Raw genomic sequence first — 27,117 nt, 5'->3', positions numbered from 1 at the left:
GATATTGCAGCAAAGATGTACCAATTAAGCCTCCCACTCAGAGCAACAAAGCAAAAAATGCTCTCCTCCTTTCTCAAGAAAATGGACCTCCCCCTGCAGAAAGGGAAATCAGTATGAGGGCCTGTTTTGCATGAAGATACTCAAGTAAAACACTGATGCCACCAGTTAAAGCAGGTGTCCATCACACAAATTGGTCTGACTGACTAAGTCAGGTTTATTGTGTTGAAAACAGAGTTACATTCAAATAACTTCTTTGGGTTTTTCTGAAACAATAGCAAAACTAAGAGACAACATGAGCATATTGTTTTATTGAATAAAATTCTGCGTCTGATATTTACACAGTGAAGTCTAGATGTAACTTAGTGAAGCACAGCAATATGCAATTTTCATTCAACATCTGGAATATCTTTAAATACATCTGAAACTACTTACTGTAACAATCACTTGCCCATCACTGATTTCATAATTAAGGAAAATTTGAACTTGCTGAAGAATAGCCAAGATGAACATTCAGGATAGCTGATTTAAAAGAAAAGTCTGCTATGTAAATTCCAAACCCAAAAGATCTGATTAAAATGTCAAGGGTTTTGAAGGCAGCTTCTGTATTTCCCTGTTGTTCTTCTCCTCTCTGCAGAAAAAGACGACAAAATAAATTATAAATCTGAAGACTGAAACTAATATCTGCATATTAAACAGACAGCACACTCCAGGGTAATCTTATTTCTTAAATTCATAATGTCTTAATTCCAAGGTGTATGAACTAAAACAAATTACTACCAATTACTTACTGATTTTCTATTAAATACTATTTTAAATCTTTAAAGCTGCCAAGGTAGACCTGAAGAAATTAGAAATGTTGCAAATGATACCTCGAGTCATCACACGACTAACTATTGTCATTTACGCAAAAAAAAAAAAAAATTATGATGAGCTACCTTCCCTCCTACTCTAGAATGTTAAGTAAATGTTTTGTATTTTTTCTACTAGATATACTATCATTCTACTATTGCAGAGAAGAGGGGTCTGGTAAAGAAACTATAGTCAACACCTTTCCTGTTTACAGAGATTTTTTTAAAGATAATTTCACTATTGATCTTGCATGAATTCTCAGCAATGTCTGAATGCAAGTGTAGACTTGCAGCAGCCATACCAACAGTCTAACTCATAGCTCTAGTAGAGTGGTATCTTATATGTGGACTACTCACTTGTCGTAAGACATGATTCACTGGCCACTTGCATGACTTCTGTCATCCAGCAGGAAAATATTATAAACCAGGAATGCTGTGTCCTACTCAAGCTTCTGGAGGTTTTTTATTCTAGTGGTTACAGTTAGCGCTTATTAAGCAGGCAGTCTAGCCTGCCACATTTGTGATTCATGTATTGAAAAGAACTGGTTGTTTGTCTCGGGTTAAAAAGATCTTGCACAGTCTCTCATATCTTATTTATCAAACAAGGAGAGGAAGTACAGTTGTCTTGTGCTCAAGCTAACCTGTATGAAGCCCTGCCAAACAGCCAGGAGTGCAAGGAAGACACAATTACTAACTGAAGTACCTACCATGTCCCTTCCTGTTTCCAGCACAACCAATTTCAAATGCATGCTTCGAAAGAAAAATAAATTTAAATCAACCCTCTAAGATCACCTAGCCTTTAAGCACCAAGATTAAACTTCTCATAAAATAGCTCAGCAATGCAGGTTAGAGTGGTAACGTTGCATTTTTAGAGAATAAGTTTGTAACAGTAACAATGGCCCTCCATGAACACGCACACTCTCACGGAGGTAAACTGCGACCTAGCAAGGAACAGCTTTAAAATTCAGAATCTATTCAGAATCTGACGAGAAAACAAAATATACAAATGTGGTAGTAAAAGCTGCAAAATATAACAGAAAAACACTTAAATACCTGCCATTTTTATGCTACAGTCAGCCCTCAACATATTGGTGAACAAGAGTATATTTTATAAAATTTGTCACTATTTTCTTCAGTTTCATGGCTATCTTCTGTTTCTCCTTTTAGGGGTTTTTTTTCCCTCCTCAAACAAACAGCCAGACACCGTTCCACTTACCCAGGAAATGCATATCCGTCCTAATCTCACTGCTTTTTTTATCTGTATCTGTTTTCCAACTACAGAGAGTTATCTGGAACACAGCTGCCTACCTGGCAGTTATTTCTCTTATAGCTAACATAGATACAAATTTTAATAACTGAGAAGCTGCTGAAAGATAGAGATTTTGCTCCTGTCTGTCTCATTGGTGAGGTATACAGGACACATTAACAAACACTGTCTTTGTGCAGGAAATCTATCTGTACTGACAAACTCAAGATAAGCAACTACCTGTGTGTGAGATGCTGTCAACATAGGCTGAACAAAACTAAATGTACGTTAAGATAATAATGCTAACTTTGGAAATTATTAACCATGGCACCCAGCTTTTTTTACTCTTCCAGTTCTCTCTCCCAGGGGGGAAATGAGAGAGGCTATGTGTACTCTGATAGAAAAAAACAGAAAAACTTTGAGCAGCTCATTCTGTGACACTAATATCTAGCCACACCAACCAAAAGATATGGTGTTATGGGCCCCAACATCTGGATGTTTTGTTAGACAAGGCAGAAGTCAGAATTTTCTGTGTCCTGGCACAGTTTTTCAGATTACCCCTAATAAACCTGCTCCTTGATATGCTAAATCCACATTTTCAGCTCACCAATAACCTCCTCTGACATTTGTGTGTGGTCCAGCCCTTGAAAGAAATAGAAGTATAAATGTAGATGACTTTCCCATGTCTTAGACCAGGTTTAGTGTAGACTTCCAGTGTTGAAATTGGATTGTGCACAAATTCAATGCAATCTCAGAATCCATTTTTTCAGCTCATATCTCCCTCACTTTACCATCCTGTAGTGGAAGAGGGAGTTAATGAAGTCTCTGAACCACCAAACGCCCTCAGTTTGTCTCCCTTTTCTTACAGAGGTGACTATATTTGGTGCTTTGGTTTCCTTTGAAAAGTAACAAATCAGAGGCTACCTAGCATGACCCAGTAACTTGCCTCAAGGAAAGATACAACCAAGCATTCTCTTTAAGCAAAATTCCCTGACTGTGTTACAGAGGTGACAAACAAAAGAAGGAAATAAGTCATTAACAAGTTTATTTCAACCCAGATCAAAGGCAAGGACAACTGTTATAAAAAAAAGAAAACACTGATTACATATTCTACAAAAAAGATGACATGTCAGAAAACAGCTTTAGTTTTAATTCCAAGGAAATGAGGTGCATTAAGAACCTCATCACCAGCCGGGCAAGTGAGGGGAGTGTCCCTTCTGCTCTGCACTGGGGCAACCTTGCCTCAAGTCCCATTGGCAGTTTTTGGCACCACAGTGTAAGAAAGACACTAAATTATTAGAGAGTGTCCAAAGGAGGGCACAAAGATGGTGAAAGGCCTTGAGGGGAAGCTGCATGAGGAGCAGCTGAGGGCACTTGGTCTGTTCAGCCTGGAGGAGGCTGAGGGGAAACCTCACTGCAGTTACAGCTTCCTCATGAGGGGAAGAGGAGGGGCAGGCACTGAGCTCTTCTCTCTCATGATAAGGCAGGACTCAAGGAAACAGCATGAAACTGAGTCAGGGGAGGTTTAGGTTGGATATCAGGGAAAGGTTCTTCACCCAGAGGGTGGTCAGGCATTGGAACAGGCACCTGAGAGAAGTGATCACAGCACCAAGCCTGACAGAAGCATTTGGACAACACTCTCAGGCACATAATGGGATTATTGGGGTGGCTTCCACAGGGCCAGGAGTTGGACCAGTGATCCTGATGTCTCCCTTCCAATTCTGCATATTCTGTGATTCTATGAAATGCTCTGGTATGTCAGTAACAAGCAATTTTTGAGAAAAATAGAACTACATTATTTTTTGGAGACATTGCATCACTGGTAGCAAACCCATTTCTCATACAGACACTCCACTATCACCTGTTGAGAGAATCAAACAGAGTGGAACACCAAAAAGTCTCCTGAAAGTAACTATTTATATAAAGGAAATTACCATTATGGTACTGGTAGTTTTCTATCCATGGCTCTAAATTTAATTCACAGTTTAATGTAGAGGTAAAATGGAGGGAAGATGCTGTCCCTAATATGGAGCCCACCTTGTCCCTCCTGTCTTTGGTGTCAACAGCTAAAAATCCCCTGCCTGCCCATCACAGTTTCTGTTGTTTTCTTCTTTTCATTTACCATGTACAAGATCCAGCAAGACTGTATCTCAAAAACTAGGTTACTTTGTTCAATTAGAGGAAGCACAGAATCCATTGTGTTAACACATTTTCTAAACTGTTAAACTTTGGTCATCAAACACCAGAAGTTCTCCCACAGCATAATTCTAAATCCTGGTCAGCAACCCCCCACCACAGTCAAATGTTACTTAGTATAATATTATAATGAAACAAAAGATGTTACAGACTGTGAGTAACAGACACAGAAATACAAAAAAAACAGTCTTTGTGTTCTGCAAGGTGAAATCTTCAAGCATGATCAAATTACATTGAAGACCATAAAGAAAAATTATTTTTATAACAAATATTGAATATTAGTGCTTCAACAGACACTACAGGTGCTTAATGTATTACCAACAGTTTGTGTATGTTTACAATACAGAGCCAATATTCATGGTGAATTTGGTGTTATTTGTACTTTGCAGGATTACAGGCCACCCAGAGGAGTGAAAAAATATAACACTGTGGCTTGCCTATGAAGTAACTCTTGAGTAATCTAATAGAAATAAAAAAATATTCTATGCGTAAGTATTCCTTTCACCCTTCACTTTATACTCTTTTCACTTCTCAGGATTCAAGACACTTAATTTTCAGATTGATTCAGCAAGGTAGTTAATTTTAAACACTAATTTCAATGGCAGTACTCAAAAATATTCAGACACCTTTAAGACTGAAGGCCCAAAGCCATAAGAGGCAATTCTTATTATAAATAACTAAATAAATGAGTAGTAAATAAACAAAATAAACAAGTAGTACTATAGCCCTAAACCTTGCAGTTATCCTGTCAGAACCCTTGGAGGTAACCTGTCAGTACATGATGTTATTTCTCACCTGTACTACTGCTCAGTAGTTAATCATTTTTCTAAGAGCATCATAGCATTTCCATTTGTCTGGGATGTAGAAAGGCTCAAAGATGTGAGGGAAGGGAGTGTCATAGCCGCAAACTCTTGCAATAGGAGCTTCTAAATTCAAAAAGCATTCCTCCTGTTAACAGAAATACAGAATAAATGTTAGTGAGCATATTATTTTCAGTAGTCTTGTATCACAAATTGAGGTCAAATGAACTTTGCCAGACTGACAGTCCTGGAAACTCAAAAGTTATACTTATATCACTGAATAAGTAGTCATGACCAGAATAGTCCTTCCTCTTGCACAAAGGTACTTATTAAAGAAACAACTTGTATTAATGTTATTTTCATTCTCTACATGTGTGCTGCATTAAATCATAGGCAGGTTATATTTAGTACATTTGCTATACATCCAGACTACTGCTGCCAAGAAGCAAATATTTTAGGAACAAAGGAGTAAGAGTCTCTTTCCTGTGCCACTTTTAAGCATATAGAAAAACTATAATCTAAAAGTGCATACTATTCGTTGGCTACAGGAACATCACGTTCAAACTTCTTTGAACTCTTAAGATTATTAAGGCTCTAAGCATTAAGTAGTTATGAAAATTAAGTGGATTTGCCTATCCTGTGACTCAAATCCATGCTCTACACAATCCCCCACAATTTGTGTTCCACTTGGAGATCAGATGTGATAATGACTGTGAGAATTTCATTATTTTACCTAGAATGGCACAAAATACTACAAATACCACATTAACTGGAAATTAACCTGTAAATATGTAATATTATCAATCTTAACCAAATATATAGTGTGATCTTCTTACTGTCAAGTACCAGAACGATGGCATGGACCACAAAAATCTGTGAGAAGCAGATGTAGAAATAACTACAACTGATGTTGATGCTAATTATCAGCTCCCTTTCTCCCCATATCTTTAGTACAGGTATTTGCTTTCCAAAGCAGACAAATGAAGTGATAAAACATGTCTCCTCCTGGTCTCTCCTTTTTGGAGCTCAGCAACTGAGAAATCCTGGCCAACTTCCCCTGTACTTGGCTCAGCAAAATGGAAGATGAAGTACTGTCTACCGGTCTTTTTCTGCCAGGCCCACAAGGAAAATAGTTAAAAAGCTATGCTTTTCTACAAACGAGTGCTAAGTATTTTCTCAGACTGATGAACTGTTTTGAATGCATGATGCCTTGCAGTCCATGGCAGCCTAGCTCTGCTTACTGTGCTTTCTATACATCACAGTATTTGGCAGTATAGAAGGTACTGGTAATACACTGAGATCACAACCTTTCACTCCAGCATTGTGAAGTGCATAATGAACCAAAGTACAAAGTCCAAGAAGTTGTATGATTGCACAGAGTATCACTTACACTTAATAATGCATTAATTCACCTAGAAAACTTCCAAGTCTCAGTAGGCCTGAGGCAAATATATATGCAAACAAAATAAATATTTTTGAGCTCCATTTCCAGACACTTCTTTTTTTTTGTAAAGCAAAAGATTCACATTAATACAAAATCATGGGAAGCAGAGTGTAATAAATCCATTATCTGTCCACAGGGTAGATGTCTTATTCTGATTTTATGGCAGGGGTAATTTTCATCCTAAACAGGCCTTGATTCCTCGATTCCCATGACCAATAATACATGGCAATAATTTTTGGACCACCCCAAAACTGACTGCCCAATCCACCTGACAGCTGCATTACACCAAAACATGCAAATTTATTCTAGACCCACAGCCTCCCAGTCCTGCAGTGCTGTTTCTAAGTACCCAACACAGACCAGTATCTAGAAGACAGACTGTCTAAACAAGCTGATGTCTTTCTAAGGAAGATGTTAGGAAAAAAAACTTCAAAGTTAAATGGTTTTGGAAGTAAAGTAGTAGGCATAGGATTTCTCATTCAGCGTAAAACGTTTTGAAAACCTGTATGAAGAAGTCATACTCTATTAGCAGGATATCCACAACTTTCAAACTTCAATTAAAGTAAAAAAATATTATTTTGTTAGAAAAATAAGTGTTTACAAAAGCAACAGCTATAGTTATTAGTTCAACATATCTAAATTTTTCTTAATGTAAAAATATCCAACAAAACATTAAATTGCTGCTCCTCTTGCTCTGCTTCCTAATTGTAGAGGCCAAATTCTGACCTCAGTTATTCAATATGATACAATTTTCCTTCATTTGCCTGATTTTCACTCAAAGCTTTCTGGAAAATACATTATTATATTAGGATATACAGGCATATAATTGGTCACATAACTCTATTTAAACTATTTGATGCTTAATGCACACTTATTAAGACTTTTCAAAACAATTTAAGAGCGCAGGTCCCAGTAAAAATGTGTTCTTGAAATTCACAGCAATCAGTCAAATGCATCACACACAACAGTTTAAAACAATCACATGCCTTGGCTTTTAAAATAGGAGCTAAAACCAAGGACTTGCTGGATGTTGCATAATTGTACGTGAAATGGATCCTCCAGTACGTGGTATACTCAATCTATTTCCCCAGATTACAGTATCCTAGTATGATAATATAGAAAACTTTATCCAAGGTTATTTTAGCTTTATTTAAAAGTACATTTTACTTTTATCAGAGATTCAGGTACTCATTGCTAAATCAGGGTTCTAAGTTACAAATTCTTAATTAAATTAAATTTAAATTATAATTAAAATTTAAAATTAAATTTTAAAAATTTGAGTGAGAACAGCTGACATTTACAGAGATATAGAGTTGAACAAAAAGGATAAAATAAAAACACAAGTCCACTATTGGGCATTACTGAAAGAAAACATTACTCATCCGTCTGCAACGTATGGAAAAATAAAGCAATCTCATCTGCCATTTTGGAGGAAGTGCTTTCAGGTATCTGGTCAAGAAGAAGATAATTAAAAGAGTTTTTTTGCTCCAGCCTGTCCTTCCTCTGAAGGGAATCTCTACAATTCCACAGTCATAGTAAACCGACCTTCAAATGCAAATACTTTGGTAAATAAGTACTGGTAAATGAGACTATTTAATGCGTAGCTAGCAAATCAGACAAAGTCAAACTCAGTTTTTCTCTCTATTATAGTTTTACTTTATTTCCATATTTTTTGGATCTATTTCATTTTTCCCCTCTAGCTAGCATGGATAAAAGTCTGTAAACAGGATTTTTTCTTTATTTTTCATTTCTACTTGTGTGTAGAATACTTCCTAAGTGAGAAAGCCTTCCTTTAAAAATAAAATTATTTCTGCAACAACTTATGTCCTCAAGCTCTCTCCCATACTATTCTTATTTTGCAACACTACAAGTATTCCAAAAAATTACCAGCTACTAGAATGTACAGATGGCTACTACATGAGACCACTGATTTTACAACTCCTTTTTCAGCACAGGAATTTACTTACGGAGGATGATAAACAAAAAGTTTATAGTAAAAGCTAATATGAACACAAACAGTTGGATAGAACTCTTGATATTTATTTTGGTATTATAGCTATTATAATACAAAGAAGACTAAAGTCCATTACACAAGACAAACCACAGGAACATTCTTCATGCGACAGTACTCATTTTTTGGCTGACAATAACTACAAAATTTATACTCAGGAATTCATGTGATAGGTTGCAAAGCTTTAATTAAATTGTGGTCAGTTCTTAATTTTGACATCTCATCTACAGATTATAAAATTTTAAAAAACACATATTTAACTGAAGAACTTTTCAGAGAGAAAATTTATTTCAATTAATTTTCAAATCAATTAATTAATTCAAATTAATTTGCATCAGTTTCACTTTCTGTTCTGGATTTTTATTCAGATATACTTATGTTGTTGCCATAAACTAAAGTATGGGGCTTAAACAGTTAAGAAAATTTATTTCAGATCACACTTTTGGTGATTGTTACATCTATATTATCTATTACTTCCACATATGGATTTTTAACTGTAGATTACCTACTATTGTAAAAATAAGATGAAACATGCTATAGATTAATAATTAACATGACAATCTCATTTACAATAAAATCTAGTTTTTAACTCATAGCTTAGATTTCTCAAAAGAAACTTTCCAAAGACATTGTCAATCAAGCCCCATTTTATAAAATGTGAATTTCATGCAATAAAGATGACACTAAATAAAGATTAAATGGCTTTTTCCTTGGTTCCTGCTTAAAAATAATGTCTTATTTTAAAAATCTACTTTCTATAGCAGAAAAGTCAAGCATCTGCAGATTTCATATTTCTCAATTGTAGTACAGTACTTTACAGCTGCAAGCACCAAATGCTACACATTTTAAATATAATTTGCTTTGACAACATATATATGTCACATTCCTATGAACAGTCACCTCTATGACCTACATAATTACTATACAACGCACCCACAAGATATTTTCAAGTTGAGATATGTGGAGAGAGAGATCTATGTACTCTTTCTTTAGAGGAACTTTTTCTTTCCAACAGCTTAGCCATTTTTGTCTGAAAATATTTGTATAAATCTTTTCCTGATAGTTACAACAATGACATAATTTTTCCTCAGAGAACTCTGCAGATGTAAGTTGTAAACTTTTAACTTCTATCAAATATTTTTCTCCTATCAAATCACTTGAAGACTATATAACTTAGCACAGATTAATAATGATCCATTTTATTTGTTACCAATTATTTGAAATTATATAATTAATATCTTGTCAAATACAGAAAAATAGTTAGCTGCTAAAATTATTTCTTTTGTAATTGCTAAAAGAGATGGCATTTTTACCTAATAAATACTTCAGTAATTATAAAACAAAGAAAAATTTAGGGGGGAAAGAACTCTGTTCTGTGTAATTCATTGCCTTGTTGCCATTAAAAAACAATTAACTGCAAATATTGTCTTTACAGTAATAATTAACATAGAATTTACAGAATAAGTAAAATTTATTCTATGAAAGATAAAGTATTATAACATAAAATGAACAATAAATACCGAGGCTTAAAGCTTGCCTTCAAATTTCATTTCAGCCAGCTTCAAAAATAAATAGAACAATCTTTTATAACCCAATACACAACTGGTATGATCTGTTAAATTTTCCTTATCAAGTTAACAACAGAACCACTCCAACAAACATTCCCAGCAAGAGTATTAACTTGAAGCTGTTGGAATTAGAGCCTTGGTTACTGGCTGAGTTGTCTTGGTGGCAGAACTGCACAAAGAAATCAGCACTGCTTTCCCACAGTATTTACATACCAGACCAAAAAAAAAAAAAAAACACACCACAATCCAAACAAACCCAAAACTTTATTTACATAAAATAATTATCTTTTCAACAAGAAGGAAAATGAATAAAAAGTAATTTTTATTTCTTCATAACCTATCGCATGTTTTATGCAAAAAGGCAAAGACTTTGTATGAAAATATTACACCATTTAAATTGACTCTGGTAGAATCTAGGACTAGAACTGAACTATAATTCAATTCAGGAGAACACACAGACAGGAATGAAGTTCGTCCTAGTAAATGTACAATTTGCATCATTTGGGGTATGAGGTGCAGCAGCCAGCACAATTCTTCTCCACAAAATAAATGGCACACGACAGATACACTCAAGAGGATGTGGAATGACTTCCAGGTTACGGAATAAGCTGCTTTAAGTGAACCATAAGAATGTCTTTTGACAAGTCAGGTTTTTGATAATTAACTGCAATCTGCTAGATGATCACTTCCCACCTTTTTCCTACAAATACTAGAAATATTATATTTTCCTAGGCAATTATGTTAGATATGCAGAATATGACAAAATTATTCAAATAGAAGTTGTTCCTCTGTATAGCAGCAAACCACCTTACAGCAAAGTCACTACAAATTATGTTGTTCTATAGGATATTCCAAGTTTCCCCTGTGCTTTCTTAAATGGCAATTACGAATATTTGCACTGGGACCCACATATTTTCTAAAAGCATGCCCAAAGCCCCAGAGGTAGCATGATCTTCCAGGCTCACGAGTATCTGATTGTTCTTGCTTTATTTAGTTACTTGGCATTACTAACTGATCTGTTCAGTAAACGATCCTGCAAACTGCTACACGTACAGTAACATGGCTGAATAATCCAAGGGAAATCAACAGAGCTAAATGTCTGCATAAAATTATTCTTATGTGAAAATGTTTGCAGATCACAGGTCATTTTTCTGCATGAATGAGCAGTTGTTCTGCACAACAAACATTTGTTAAGCTTTTCAGTAAAGATTAACCTACTTCTAATTACTTCCTACCTTTTAATAACAAAGCTAGAAATATGCCACCAATATAATCAGACTTTATACTTTTTGATCATCATTTATCACCTACCATTCTAATTACTTATTTAAGTCTTCTGTAAAAACATTTTCTGGTTAAGCTCAGCCTGCCAAAAGTGACTGTAAGGATTTGCTGCTAAGAGTTTTAATAGTCAGTGAGTGGTATTTTTATTTTTACAGCTGCAGAGGCAGCCGAGAGATTCTTGCAAAGACAGCCTTGTCAGTCTACATATCTGGCACAGTAAAATTCTCATAGAAGTATTTCACTCAACACACACTAATGAACTTCAAAGGAAATGCAATTTCAGCTGCTGTTACTAAACAATTTAAACCAGCACATTTCCCTTTTCATATCGAAGCATTTGCATTTTTGGACAGCACAGTGAGAATGATGCTGTCACTGCGACTGTCACCAAATCCTTCCCCAGGGCAATCCTACAGCTTGGCCAGGCAGCCACAACTATAAAGGCACTATTCTGTCCTCCCATGAAAAGGTGAGGGCTTACCTAATATCTTCACGGAATTTTTTACAAGATCACTTTTGCAAAACAGGCTTATAGTGGAGGGGATTATTAGACCACTTGACACAAAGGTATAAGGAATTTCATGGTGTATTATTTAAACCAAGCCATCGTTTTACTTATAAAATTAATTTATTGGAAGCTGCTCAATGGTTCAAGCCCTCAGGTAGAAGAATTCTACTGAAAAGCTTCAAGTGAATAATAAATATTCTCCTATATAAAGGCAAAATTAACAGTTAAGAAATCTGTCTGGTGAGAAAAGAGATGTAATTTTTATTCTACAGAAAAAGTGTAAAAAGTTGGAGAAAAATTTAATGAGGTTTTAATATAAAGGTTTATGAAAAAAGTACTCAGTAAGATTAAATTAATTATGTTGGAGAGTGAGATTTTGGGTACAGGCTAACCTAAAAGGCATGAAATAATTATTTTACAAATTCCTTACTGTAATTAGCTCTTCTTCTTTTCTAGAGAGATGCATTTTTTTATAGTTTTTATCATTCTATACTTCATTTCCTAAATTACTATTCAAATGGGCTACATTAATATTCCAGTGTAATGAAAGATTGCCAACAAAACAAACAAGAACAAAACCTCAATAAAATAAGAAATTAATACTTCATTAATTCTTGCAGCTATAAATAGTCAATGCAACTCTACAGAAAACCAAGAAATGGGCTGCAAATGAAACACTTTTATTTTAAAATGTTTAATAAGACCATAAACAGTTAGCATTACGTCTCTTAATTTAAAAACTGGTCCAAAAATTAAGATGAAGAATAACATATTTCAGAGGCTATGAAATTTTAAGTTTCTTTTATGCCAGAACAAACAGTTCAAAATTATTGCCCTGATTTTGAAGAGTTGATGAAATGCATGTATAAAAACAAATGTGTGGGACCTGTGACATATTCAGCAATATTACACACAGAAATAAGGGTAACAGAAGAATTATTTTTACACAGGAGAGAAATATAACAGTAGATGTCAAATGTATACTTTAGGAGTCTCACTGAAGTTTTCCTTGGATTAAGCCCAAGTATTTAACTTGGTCTATGTTTCAGATTTATCATTTAAATAAATTTCATACCTAAAATGGTTATGTGAACTTTACTGTTATACTAAATCATTTACATAATTTTAATTTTCACTCGACTAATGAATTTACTGCTTTAAAGTCAAAACTATTAATCCTTTATATAAGCTAACCTATGTCTTCCACCAATGTTATCAATTGTACAGTGAAGTTTCTTAATAAAGAAACAAAGTAAAATACTTACACAACTCCCTTAGTTACTGTGAAGCACCTCTCATCATTTTCTCCTTTTCTGTTTCAGTTAGCATACAACATAAAATTGCCATGAATGAAATGTAAAAATAAGCTATTGGTAAAATTGCAAAAGGAAATTTGCAATAGAGCCGAAACTGAGATTTTATTTTCCCCCTATGTGTCTGCTAAACCGTAAAAAAAAAAAGTTTCCCTCGTGTAAATACTTGAGAGAAATTATCAGTTTATTCACTAACTAAAATTTTTGCTGAACTCAATCCATCAGGACTCTACTGGACTAGACATCTCTAACAAATGGCATTCAACAGCATAATACATAAAATCAGAATATCATAATTATAAAACAGAACTATAGCACAAATTTGTAAAATTTACCATTTACAAGGTCTGATTTTATTAAGCTAATTATTAGCAATCTTTGCAAAAAAAAAAACCCACCAATATTATACTAATGCAGGATTGTTTGAGAATTAGTGCCTATGTTAGATTATTTTTTCAATTTTTAACATAATTCTTGAAGTACATTTGGCTTCTGGTTTCATCCAGTATCCTGTACTGTGATGTACAGTAGTATAAACTCTAGCCTCCTGCAATCACAGAGCCTGTGATACATGACATACAACAGGAAGCATAAAGGGAGAACACAAAATGTAGAATTCTGTCAAAGTGTGAGCTTTTATTTCCTTTGCTAGTGACCAAACTTATCACTGTTTAACTCAGGTTTCCTGTCACCTAAAGCCACTACTGATGTCAGAAGTCAGGGATTAAGTGCAGTTGCACTGATATGCTCTCCCAGCTGGGCAACCACAAAATCAAAGCACATTTTTAAACAAAAGTTATCCAGTCATGGAAATTTCTATGCCCACCAGCCCATATGTCTGATTTCCTCTCAACAAATGAGATCACCAAGCCATGCACAGCTGAAGCTGGGGCTTCTCCCCCACACTTCTGACAAAGCGTAAGGATACAAATCTTGTCAAGGTCTCAGATCTGAAGTTCTGTCTCTGCCATCACAGAAGGCCACAGTTTCTATCACAAATTGATCATATTTGACTGTATTGCACTCTGTTGTGGTGATAATGCTGTAACGTGGTTACTGGCTTTTTTTATCCACACTCCTTCTGCATGACAGGTTAGTTATCCTGAAACCCTTTCTCTAATTTCAAGCTACTCATTTCAGATTCATTCATATATAATTTTACCCCAGCATCACTTTAGCAAACACTTTTCTTTTGGTTACCTTTGTTTATTTTTCCAGTAAATTTATAAACAGGACTTACATTCCTTTAGTATTCCTTTTGACAGTAGCAAGAAGGCAGGTACCATAAAGCTATTTTCACAGAGCGGGCTCCCCACAGCTTCTGATGACCCTAACAGCTCCTCACTCACATCATTTGTTTTCAACACTTTTTTAAAAAAAAACTAGTTCACTACACCACTGTCTTCGACAAAAAAATAAGTCTTTACTGTTTCTACCATAAGGGCCTCTCCAAACACATATGTCTCTTTATCCAGCTGCAGGATACACAACTGAACCGAAGATAACCGATACACACCAGCTCTTCCTCTTTCACCCAACTAATCATTTATAAGCTTATGTGGAAAAAAAACCTAGTAATTCCTAGCCATGTAGAAATTCTGTTTCTAAGACCCTCAATATCAGCCAGGTTCATTATAAGATTCTAATTTTTACTGTATCAAAAATAGTCTGACTTTGTGATCTAAAAATTCTGGGGTTTGTAACTAAGAGACAAGTGTTAAGATCTAACCAAGTCTTAAAAAATGCTACTCTTTACCATTTGTTAATATTTTTGAGAGCCCACCATACTACAGTCTCCACATCAGTGGGGGAACCTTGCAGTTCTTGTACTGACAAGATTTTGTAAAGTCAGGATCTAATCTGTCAGGTTAATCTGGCATGATCTACACTCACTGTATAAAGCCCTGCATATTCACTGACAAATTAAGTTTCGAAAACATCGGGCTTACAACATTTTTATCAGTGCACAATAACAGAAGAAAATTAGTACTTCATGCTTTTAGGAGAGAATTTATAATTCTGAAGACAGAGGAACAGTATTCAGAAAAATCCAGCTGGTACAGAAGTTATTATGGGGCTTTTCTCACTGTATTTGGTGAGAGTTTTCACTTGTTAGATGGCAGAAATACAATCAACCAATCCTGCTAACTGTAAAAATGAAACATGCAGACACTGCTGACATGGGTTTAGATCACTAAATATCCAGTTTGAGTGTATGACATTGTACTTTTTCTTGATCAAGACAAGAAAGATATTATCAAATGTCTTCTTTTGTGGTTGACTTTAAAAAAGTCATGAAATAAAGTTCACATGTAACATTATTTTGCTGGTTTGTTTCTGCTATGAATTCAGGGATACTCCAGAAATTATGGGGTTTGTTGGCTTCATAGTTTCCTATCCATTGTAAAATCAATATTACTTTGAGTGCTCTACAAAAATAGAGGTTTAAGCATCTTTCTCTGAACAGTATATAATTTTTCAAGGCATCTCTAGTTATTTTAGTGATCACCACAAATTATATAGACAAAGAAAAGCTTAGTTCATAGAGGTTAATAAACAACTTCAGCCTAGAAGACCCAGTGACCAAACAAACCTAGGGCTGAGATTTGCTATAGCACGGTGACTACAGCATGCTGAAATTCAAGTTGCTGCTTTGCAGTTTTCTTACTGAATACAATGATTTCCTTTATTCAAACATCTTTTGAAATTTTACTTAATTATTTAAGTCTTCTAAATTGTTACGGCTGTTCTTTCTTTCTGATTTCCCCTCAACTAAAGAATCACTTAGGGGTAAAAAAGGCAGCTCTGTGTAGTTCATTAACTTGCTACCATTAAAAATCAAGTAAATCTATTTATGATCTTGAAAGGGAGATAATTTTAGGAGACAATCAACAGGATCTCTAGTCCTCAGGCACTGCTAAAAGGTTTCAAATGTCTCCATAGGGATATTTACTCTAAAATGAAATGTACCATCCTTTGAAGAATTAATCCTTATTGACTATAATAGTGCATAGATTAGAGATGAAACATTTAAATCAATCCCAACTGACTAATTATTAAGAAAAATTCAAATCCATGCCACCTCATTGCAGTGGCTGTCTTTACACAGGCAGTCAGAGATGAAACAAATCTTCACAATAAAATGGAATTATTGCAGAAGGTAGAGTACCCAGTAAGACTGTCCACCAGTAAGAGTGAAAGAGACAATGATACTTGAAAAATCAATCCATATTTCCCTCTCATTTCAGTCCTGTTCCACTGGCAAAGGTGGCAAAATCTTTATGGACATAAAAAACAGAACAATATATATTGTCAGTACACAGACAGTGAAAGGTCTTCAGAGCTTTGAAGTTTCAACTAACATGAAATTCAAAGTTGGTAGAATGTCCAGCTTTACAACTGAATGAAGATGGCAGGTAATCAAATATATAAAAGGAAAATAAACGCCATTCATTAGGTGACTTCTGAAGTTGCTCCTATAATTTTGGTAAACCCATTGACTTCTTGAAACTTCTAAATCCATATATTAATGGATTTAGATGTTACATATAGTATTTAGAGCCAAATGTTTCCCTCAACTAGTTCAAAAGTCCATATGAACATGGGGTAAATTCAGATCTTCCTACTCAAAGTTAAATCAGAATTTCAATCCCTGAACAACAGTAAAAGTTTCCATATAACTTGTGTAAAGATGGTAACATCCACATTTATTCACATAATCCCATCATGCTTACTTATATAAGAAATCCTTTTCTTAGTATTCTGAATATAGACAGCAATTAAATACATAATAATTAGAGGATTTTGCCTTAGAGGAAAGTAGATTTCTCAATTTCGGTTCAATCAAGTAGGATTCCTCTCAGAGAAAAGCTGCTAAAATTGTGTTGGTAATACAACATTGATGACATAATTTGATTTTTGAGTAACAGTGGATTGCTTCCTCTGTATTACTTACCAGGTTCCTTGTACATCTGAAACATTCTCAATACTTTCTGGAGAGGAATTGCTTACCTGAGGCACTCTGAATAAATGAGAAAAATTTTCTGACTCAACAATATAGCAATATGTGGTGTTACAACTCATATTTCAGAGACATTTTGTCTCCTTTCACTTCTGCCCTTTGAGACTGAATAGAGCATAAGTCCATCAGTATTTTTATTAGCATATGACCACATTAATTTCACCAATATCAATATATATCATGGTTGACTCAGACATATGTATATGGAGACTTGAACTTGATGCACACAGAATGTGTATTGTGACACCTACAATACACAATATTCAATGCTAGCTTTTTATACTCAGTATTTTTTATTCTCAGCCAAACAGCATTCTTATTACAAGGTGGTGGCCTGGCCAGCATGAATCTGATGTTTGGAACCTAATCCCCAAGTAAGGCATCTGATACTATTCTACAGCAAGCAAATAAAAAAATAAACAAAATAAGTCTAATTTTTTAAGTATTCCCATGAATAGTAAATAACCACAAAGAGGGATAAAACTGGAAAGAGGAGCATTCTCTTTGCAGCACCCTGAAAGTCACAGTGCCACTGAGCAGCAAAGAAGGGAGCTCAAGTAGGGCACTTCTGCCCATGGCCAGGGTGCACATCTCAGGGACGGCAGCTCTCAACCCCGCTTGCTCCTCACATAAGCATTTTATCCAATGGACATGAACACAAAACACCAAACAGCCCAGGGAAGAAGCTCAAACCTTCAATCAAGAACACCTAGTTTGTCAGAAATTCCACCTGGAAAGACAGAACTAGTATTCCCTGAAAATCTCCTGCTGAAACTGGCAAAAAGATTTGACATTGGAATTTTCTGACAGAACAGTATTTTGCTAAAAAATTGTCGGTCTTCAATAAAGGCATGTTGCCTTTTTTTTTTTTTTTTTCCCCTGAAGAATTGAAGTGTTGCATTTAATTAGCTTCCTGCTTGATTGAAATAATAGATTGTCAGGGACTAAATATTAGCAGCCCCAGTGGAATGGGTTATTTCTCCTCCAGGTCCTTAGTAACTTTTATCTGTCTTCTCTTCCTACCATTAATGTCTTGTATCTAAGCATGACTTACAGATGTATTCAAATGTAAGAGTCTGAATATCTTTTACAGTTCATCTTGAAGAAAAATATTGAAACTATGTTAGGCAAAGGGATATATCATGTTTCTATTCGAATATTTCATAAATGAATTGCAATGCTTGTTTCTCTGGAATAACACCAGTCAATGCTAGCCACCCAAGGGGCCTTCCAGGATTTAATTACCGAAACTTGGGCCTGCAGATAACTTTTTTTCTGTGGCAATACTGAACAGTGTAAGTTTGACTGTATTTCGAGCAGCAATTCATCCATCTCAGCTGTCCAACAAAAGCATGGAGCTTTCACATTATAATGCAGGATTTACGGAGTGGGGTTTTCTGCCTTTTTCTTTTCCCCTTCGAATTTTTGCAGGAACACCACGTGAGTTGTCTTTGGCCTCATCAAATATTTCTTGTATGCTTTTTGGATATCATTGTTACCAGAATTTCTGCCTCCCTGACGGAACATCTTAGGTCTGAGGTTTCATGATTCAGAGCAATTATATCATAAAAATTGAATGTTAAAACAATTCATTTACACATGTTTATACTGCTCCAAAGATTTTGTACACTGAGATCAGATTATAAAGCACATGGAACTAAACTTGTGTTTCAACTTTAGCTAACAGACTATTCACATACAGTAAATTGTTTTAAATTGACTGCACTTAATTTTAAAGTTAGTGCATTTTTATAATTATGTTATACTCTAATGTATTTTGCAATGAATTAATTACATTATTTGGCAAAAATGCAAATGTAGCCCCTTTAAGTTTCTATTGTATTTCTTAAACCTGGCTTTGATTATAAAACCTATGAGCAGCTGTAGAAAGAATAATTTTTCCTTTAGTCATAAGTTCTGTAAGAGTTAAAATGTAAACAATTAAATATACAGAGTCCCATATGCCATAAAATAATTATTATCAGATTTTTAAGGTATAGAAAACTAATCTTTAAGGTTTATAGCGTATCAGTCAGTGGGTTTTTTAAATGAAAAGTTAAGGATTTTTTCTGAAGGACGATTACTAATATGGTCAACATTTTCCTGATCTTTGGAATTAAATTTAATAACTTTTTTTAAAGTAATAAATTATAAACACATCAATTTATTACAGAAAGAAACTATTTAAATAACAGTTCCATATTTAAGTTCTGAATGTATGTTCCATAATTCACTGTTAAATTTCATGCTATGAAATAAGCATGAGAATGGCTTTCAGATTTTAAAGCTGTAGTGCTACTACAAACCAGAGTACATGGAAGCAATTAACTCAGATTGCAATTATCTTATGCTGTGTTTATAGAAAATTAAGCTTTAAAAATACGTATTTAAAACTGTGCTAATTTTCAAATATGCTTGGGGTATGCACAAAGAGAATTAGAGGTAATCTATTTCTTTTTAGTATCAAATTATGCAAAGAAATATACTGCATTTCTGAAGTAAAAACAAACCTATACAGTTTCTCTGAAATATATTTCATAATTATTACTAATATTTATATAGGTAAGCACATTAAATTATTTCATTATTCCTTCCACTAATCACCATTCTGAATTCTTTCTACAATGTAAACAAAATTACTGGGTCAGAATTGTCAAAAAAAACATGAAGTTGCATAGACATTAACAATTCCAGCCCTGTGAGTTGTGAAATGCTTTCCCACGATTACTGAAAACTCAGATTTCAGTCAGAGGTGACAGCAATAATTAACACAAAGGGTTAGGTCTGAATTTTTTGTGAAAGAAACAGTGCAAAGCATGCTAAGGCACTAAACTCCCTTACTTTTGCTTATTTTACTGCTCAAACATGTTGCAGCCCACTAAACTGTGGGCTAAAAGCAAGAAACATTTCATTTTTAAAACAACTCCTCGGTTTGGTTTTGTGCCCACAGGCAAGGACTCCAGTTCAGCTCACTGGGTATTTTGGCTATACAGGAAGAATAGCATCCATACCATCAAATATTCACATTTCTGCAGTATCTGGTCAAAAACTGTAAGAGCTAAAACAACCGATTTTGCTTTATATTTATTGTAATTCAGTTAATTTGAACAGAGTGACCAGTCTGCTTCAACTGCTGCTCTGGAAGTGGGCCCTGAGAAAAGCCATCTGTTCCACGCAATAAAATCAATTTTGTGGGCCCTCTTCCACTTTTATTTCTGAATTCAAGTGCCAAACACCTGCAAATTCTCCAGGCAACTTCCAGATCCAAAACTCCCACTTCCCTCAGGACACATTTCAAGACGTAAATGCACCGCTGCAGTGACTGGCAAAGCTCCTCAGGGTGGAGCCCCCACAGTCAGGGGGCATCTGCAGGGGGGACTGAGCCCTCCCCTCCACTGAGCAGGCAGGGATGGCATAATGATCACTCTCCAACCTTGGGCAGTACAATTCAGTCCCTCAAGTCACAAAGCAAACACTGAATACCCAGGTTTAAGACACCTAAAAGCAGGTTTTGTTACTCAGAAGCCCCTGAATAAATTTGTGTTACTGTACTATCCAGAGGAAAAAGGCAGCAACCACAGCTGAGTACTACCTGAAAGAACTTCAAGACGCATTTGGACATTAAAAAATTTAATTTAAAACTGTTTTGTCAACAAAATGTCTGAAATCAGTCCAAGAGAGTGGGCAGTTTCTAACCTCAACTGGCTATTTTAGAGCCAGCATCTGGTTTAAGCCAGTTGTCCAAAAGCTCCTCACAGTTTGAGGAGCAGAGAGGCCTCCCACGGGGCACGGCAGACCCTGGGCATTCTGTGTGACCGAGACTTCTGCTTTGGGACTGCAGAGGGAGCTTATGGCACCAAAACTGCCCAGTCCCTTCACTTACCCCAGCCCAGGCAATCGTCCAGTCAAGCAACAACTAAATCAGAAATAAGCTCCCTTTATATAGTTATCCCCACTAAATTTAATGTATCTGAGCCATAAAGAACATACAAAAATGCAAACAGAGAGTACACAATTACCATGAGCCCTGCTCATCCTGATATGTTGCCTACATAGTGTATTTTCCATACAGAGCAATTATTCATTTTGGTAGATGACACCATCGAGCCTGTCTGAATCAAGAGAGCCACTGAGGAATACCTAAAAGCTATCCAGCCAAAGAACTGCAAAGAGCCGTCACTAAAATCTCCCACATGCCACAAAGCACAAGGTTAAAAGTATAAAAATTCTCCATGGTGGGGAAATGCTCAACAGTTTTTAACACTGTAACACACTTGCCTATCAGCATGGTTATCTGCTGATCTATTTGATATATCTGATATATTTGTCTTATATCAAAGATTAGACCTTTTTTCTGGCTCCAGGACTTCACCATTTTATGGCATCACCCAGTGCCTAGATGAAATAAGTGCATCTATCTGGCATTAATGATTCTGGCCTTTCTCAGTTTAAAACACAGATACCCACATTCTGCAGCTGAAAATCCCAATTTTCAACTCTCTTGCTATAAATGCTAAGCATTTCTGAGTTGAGAAAGAATTTTCTCTCCTTAATACTCAAGGGTGAAGACTCGCATGAGAAAAATGAGTAATGGGTTGCTCACCATTTCCCAGCTACAGAAACAAAACCATCAGCGGTTCCAGTCACATCAAACGCTCTGGTCTGCTAAAGTCTGAATCAGCTTTTCCAAATGAGCAGTTAGAGGTTACAGCACATGATAAAATAAAAACACCAATGGCATTTCAGAGCAAATTATTGCAAAGATCAGTATTTTCAAAAATTCAAATGCAGGAGATCATTCTTAAGTCTTCTGAATAGTAAAATGTGCTTTCTTGTAAAATCTGGCACCCACATAGAAATGTGGATCTTATGAACCTTAGCAAAAACCTAAGAACAGCCTTTAAAGTTTCAATTAAGTATGTTTTATTCTCATTCTCTAAAAATTGTGTTTGCAATGAAGAAAAAAAAATAAAATTGAAAGTTCAGAAAAGTGTCAACATAATTACAACCATATGCAACTAATCTCCTGAACAAAATATTTGTGGAAAAACCTGAGTGACATGGAAGAATATCTTTCAACAACAGAATGCATTTCCCTGATACAGTCCTCTTGCATTTTAAAATACAATTTGTGAATATTTTTATGGATGCAATCCTCTCAGTCTGTAACGTTACTAAAAATAGTAAGTCAAGGGTAATGCCAGCTCTCTATCAGAGCTTCAGTCACACTTACTTATTTTGTTGTGCTTCATGTGCTTGTCCTCTCCGATTACTGTCATCTGTCATTTTAAAGACTACCATCTTGATAGCATATCTCCTCTCTTTATGAATTCTGAAAAATAGTCCTGAAATCCCCTGAACTCAGTCCTCCTTTTGGACTCTATTCTGAACTCCAATACTATTTCTTTCCAGTACTATTAGTGAGAGAATTAGAACTAGAGCAATTGCTTTGTACAAAATTCCAAATTTCTGTCCTTGTTTTAGGATATTTGAAAACTCAGGCATTGAACAAACACTCCACACTGATAAAGCTCCTGTTGTTAGTATATTTCTTACTAACACTTAAAAATTTGAAGGAATTTCTGCTTCCTTTCACTTGGTAATGCATCATTTTGTCTACAGCACTACACTAGTCAGATTTTTGGCAGACCTATTTCGCTTTCTTGTATTTTAATGTCTGAGAGAACTACTATTTAATTCATTTTAAAAACCTTTTAATCCTCACGTTTCTCAGCTTCATTGTGGGTAACACTACTGCTTACTCTTTATGCATGTAGCAATGTTTAAAAGGATACACTACTCCTTTACAAAGAATAACTTAAGGTTGGGATTTGAAAATTTAGTTTGATATCCCTTATAAATTTCCCACTAAATACTTGCTATTATAAGGTAAGAGGCTGTTTTTGCAGTTGTCTTCAGAAGAACAGGTATATCTTTAGACTTTAATTCTTCCTTTTCACTGATACCATGACAAGGTGCTCCTATAATCTGGTGATCTTTAGGCATATAAAAATAAGGTTTCTGGACACGGGAAACTAAATCTTGCTATATCATGCAGGATCTTTAGTAAAGATGCTATGGCAAATTAAATAGTAATTTTGATTTGGTTATGATACCATAAATAGGTATTCACAGATCTTCCCTCACAGAGATTTTAAAGTGTGAATCCGTATTTTATAGGAATCTATAGGTATGTAGACATATTCAAAGGTATTTCAAGGGTAGCTGGTCCTTCTGCTTCACCTACATTTCATTAATAGGCTCACAGAATCACAGAATTTATAAGGTTGGAAATGACCTCTAAGATAATTTTGTCCAACCATTAACGTAGCAATGCCAGGTCCCCCTCAAAACCATGTCCCAGTTTGCCACACTTACTTACATCTTTTAAATGTGTATTATCACCAGGAATGGTGATTTCACCACTTTCCCAGGCAGCCCGTTCCAATGCTTGACAATCCTTCCATGAAAAAATGTTTCCTAATATCCAACCTAAAAAGCAGCTTGAGGCCATTTCCTCTTGTCCTAATTCTTGTCACACATGAGAAGGGACCAACCCTGAGGCTACAACCTCCTTACAGGTAGCTGTAGAGAGCAACAAGGTCTCAGAGAGCTCAGTGATCACTTCCATCAACTCACCCAATACCCTTGGGTGGATCCTATCCAGACTCATAAACTTTTATGTGTCTATGTGGTGTAGGAGGTTGTTGATCAATTCCCTTGGATTATGGGATCTTCCTTCAGGTCCCCCTCCCTGCCCTCCAGCTCAGAGGGCTGGGTATACAGATATTAGATATTATCCTCAGTGCGAAATTCTTAATCACCTCTGCATTTTAAAGCTGATCTCCACACCACATCTTCAGAGATAAGAATGCTAATCTCAGGTGTAAATGCACTAGAAATACTGAATTATCCTAAATGAACGACTGTTCTTTGAAAAAGCACAATAGTCCTCCTTTACTTGGTAAAGAATCATTTATTTGGAGATAAATTGTTTGATTCTGAACAGACAAATCTGAGTGTCTTCAAGTGCTAATCATAAATAATTTATTAATATGTCTCCCTTAGACAATAAAACTGAACAAGTACTCCTGAAAACAATGTGCTGTCTTATGAATGTTTATGAATTTCTTGAAGAGATGACATTAGCACTCCTTACTCAAAATTAGGGATTTTCAGCACATAATTCTTACCAGACATGGAATTCATAAATCACCTATAGTATATTATGCAGTTTGCTCTGTTTAGTTCAGCTGTCTGTTATCACTCCCTCCAGGAGTGGAACTTCTCCCTAACTTCAGTTTAAGTCAGGCATCCTAACTTAGCACCAAATATAAGATACAGCAGAGATTAAACACTCCCTGCATATGTCAGTCTGTTTTAGAGAAGGGTCAGCTCTTCTGTGTAAAATCCTGTTTCATCTGCTATTAAAAAATAAAATAAAAATCTGACCTTAATAAATTAAAACTGTCTGACAAGGTAGTTTGCATAAAGAAATTATCTATCCACAATCCAATGTACACTATTGGCTAATATTCAATTACAGAAGCAGCACATTTGCCTTTGGAGAATATTCCCAGTCAAGCATAGATATATGTAGCACAAGAATATAAAATAGTCACAAATGTAATAAATTCAGCATTTTTTTGACTGTTATTAAACAATTTTTAAGTAATGGAAAATAATCAGATACCAATCAACACACCTCTGAGTTACAAAGATCATCTGTTGCTATCATTTTTAAGTGAAGCTAGCAAGCTTTATATAACAACTAAAAGTTTAAAGAACTTATTTTCAGTTGTTGACATTTTTATTGATTGCACTGATGCCAAGTGGAGGTAAATTACATGAGCAGTGGAGCTCAGTTAAGCAGTAATTCAATACAACTACACAATATTTGTTGATGAGCACCCACCCAGAGCAGAAGTCTCAGCAAGATCAATTAACTACTTGCCAATACTGCCAAGGTTTATGGGATGTCCCCTGCATTCTAAGTCACTGCACCTCTGCAACTTCTGGAAAGACTTTATGCTGCATTCTGCAAAATCCCTTACAGAGTGCCCTTGCTTACTCTGCAATGCATCTTAAGACTCTAACAGGTTTACTTGCAACTTCAAATTGTTTCTCTACTTTTGGGGCCTGAGTTAAAAACAAATCAGTTTACCATTACACGTTTTCCTTAGATCATTTTAAAATATTTTCTTGTAAATGAGACCATATGATTGCTTTCCTTCCAGGAATATTTGAAAGAGCTGCTAAAATAAGTGAACAGCACTGAATATGAGAAAAGGCAAAAATGAAAATAAAAAAGGTATACTAAAAACACAGAAAAAACCCAAAAAACTAACTATGCAACAGGGCCATATAACTTGATAGTGTGGAGATCTGAAGTGTTCTCCAGAGCATCCAGTCCACCACCCCACACAGAACCATTCTGTTTCACACAGATAGCTTCTGGTAATCCCAAAGAGAAAATGGATTCATACACTAAAACTTTAAAGAAACTATGTGGCACCAAAAGTAAGAGATAAAGTAAAAGCCATTTGTCAACAGTAGTCAAGGTTTATCTAGCATCAAGGATCAGGAGAAATATGTTCGAGCAATCCCAGATCAGAGATAGACACCCATGCTCCAATGCTCTGCTGCTTTTCTTGCTAATTTTTCCCACACAAACACATCACAGGTTCCCAAATTTTCCAAACTAAAGTCCCCTTTTATCTAAATCACCCAGCAATACACAAACCAGGAATCTAGAGGAGAAAATTTTCCAATTTCCTTCCGAGCACTGTTCCATTTGTCTACTTTTTGAGCCCAATTCCAGCTGTTGCAAAGGAATGCACTGCAAAAAAAACCTTCAGAAAAATGTGATGCTGAAAACCATGCATCTCTGCAGGATACAAAACCTACCTGACTTCCAAAATAAATACCTTTCTTCCTTCAAAAATAATAAAATATTAATTCAGCTTGTCTCTTCCAAATATTCAAAGTGCCACTGTTTGAACCTGAAAGTATGTCAAGAGAATGTTCAAAGAAAACCCAAATTGACCTGTCTGATGATGACTGGGCTTGACAGACGAGAGGTAATTTAGGTAGTGAAAGATGTTAACACAATACACAGCAAAAGCATTCCGGTCTCATATGGTCACTGCAGCTTTTCATATTGACACAATAACTGCCAGGCATTGAGTTGCTATGGGTTTTTTTTCAGAAATGCTATCATTAGTTTTCTTTTTTTTTTCCCACCATAGTATTCTTAATTAATTAGGAAAATCAGTTATGTAAGAACAGACTAGCCCATGCACTTCTGCCAATTCTGTTCAGGCCACTGGGTACTGTATAAACAAAACCCAGCATGACCTTTCAACTAAATCAGGTGGTTGACACAGGGTTGGGGTTTTTGCTTAGAGGGAACTCCCTGGTACCACAGAAAGATTTATAAAAGCTCATTTCTTCCTTAAATCCTGTATGATTTTAGGAATCAGAGTAGGGATGTGATTTGCAGAGCAATATAATTAATTCACATTTTTAGGCAGGGCAAGGAAGATCTACAGAAACGTGAATCTACAGCTGTAAGCCAGTCAGCCTATTATCAGGTTTCTAGAAAGATAGAGCAAATAATTTTCTGTTCCATGTCCAAGACCACCACAGGCCTCAATGCCCACGTCCAAGAGTAAAAGTTGTTTGGGAATGGTCAACATGAACTAAACAATGGCCATTCTTCCATGATCAACCTGAATGCCTTCTAACATAAGATGTCAAACATAATGGACAAGGGGAGAAGAGTAGATAGATACTGTTCTACCAGGACTTCAGCAAGGCTATCAACGGCCTTCCTTTAGTCAAGCTGGTGAAACACAAGTTGCAAAAATGAGCATTGG

General features: G+C 35.5%; 1 protein-coding gene across 2 annotated transcripts in view; it reads right to left on the bottom strand.

Moving 5' to 3' along the window:
• Positions 1–293: 293 nt before the first annotated feature.
• BCKDHB (branched chain keto acid dehydrogenase E1 subunit beta) overlaps positions 294–27,117 on the bottom strand; it is a 107,855-nt gene continuing 81,031 nt past the window's right edge. For both annotated transcript variants that reach the window (XM_058834733.1, XM_058834732.1), the window contains 2 exons: positions 5,086–5,238; positions 294–628 (listed from right to left, as the gene is read on the bottom strand). In XM_058834733.1, the coding sequence (XP_058690716.1) occupies positions 5,098–5,238 (141 nt within the window). In that variant the 3' untranslated portion in view covers positions 294–628; positions 5,086–5,097. The remainder of the gene's footprint in view (positions 629–5,085; positions 5,239–27,117) is intronic.

Source organism: Poecile atricapillus, chromosome 3 (assembly GCF_030490865.1).
Source record: "Poecile atricapillus isolate bPoeAtr1 chromosome 3, bPoeAtr1.hap1, whole genome shotgun sequence".
NCBI lineage: Eukaryota > Metazoa > Chordata > Aves > Passeriformes > Paridae > Poecile > Poecile atricapillus.
The sequence above is the reverse complement of the archived record's forward strand: the minus strand, read 5'-3'. Positions and strand labels throughout refer to the sequence as shown.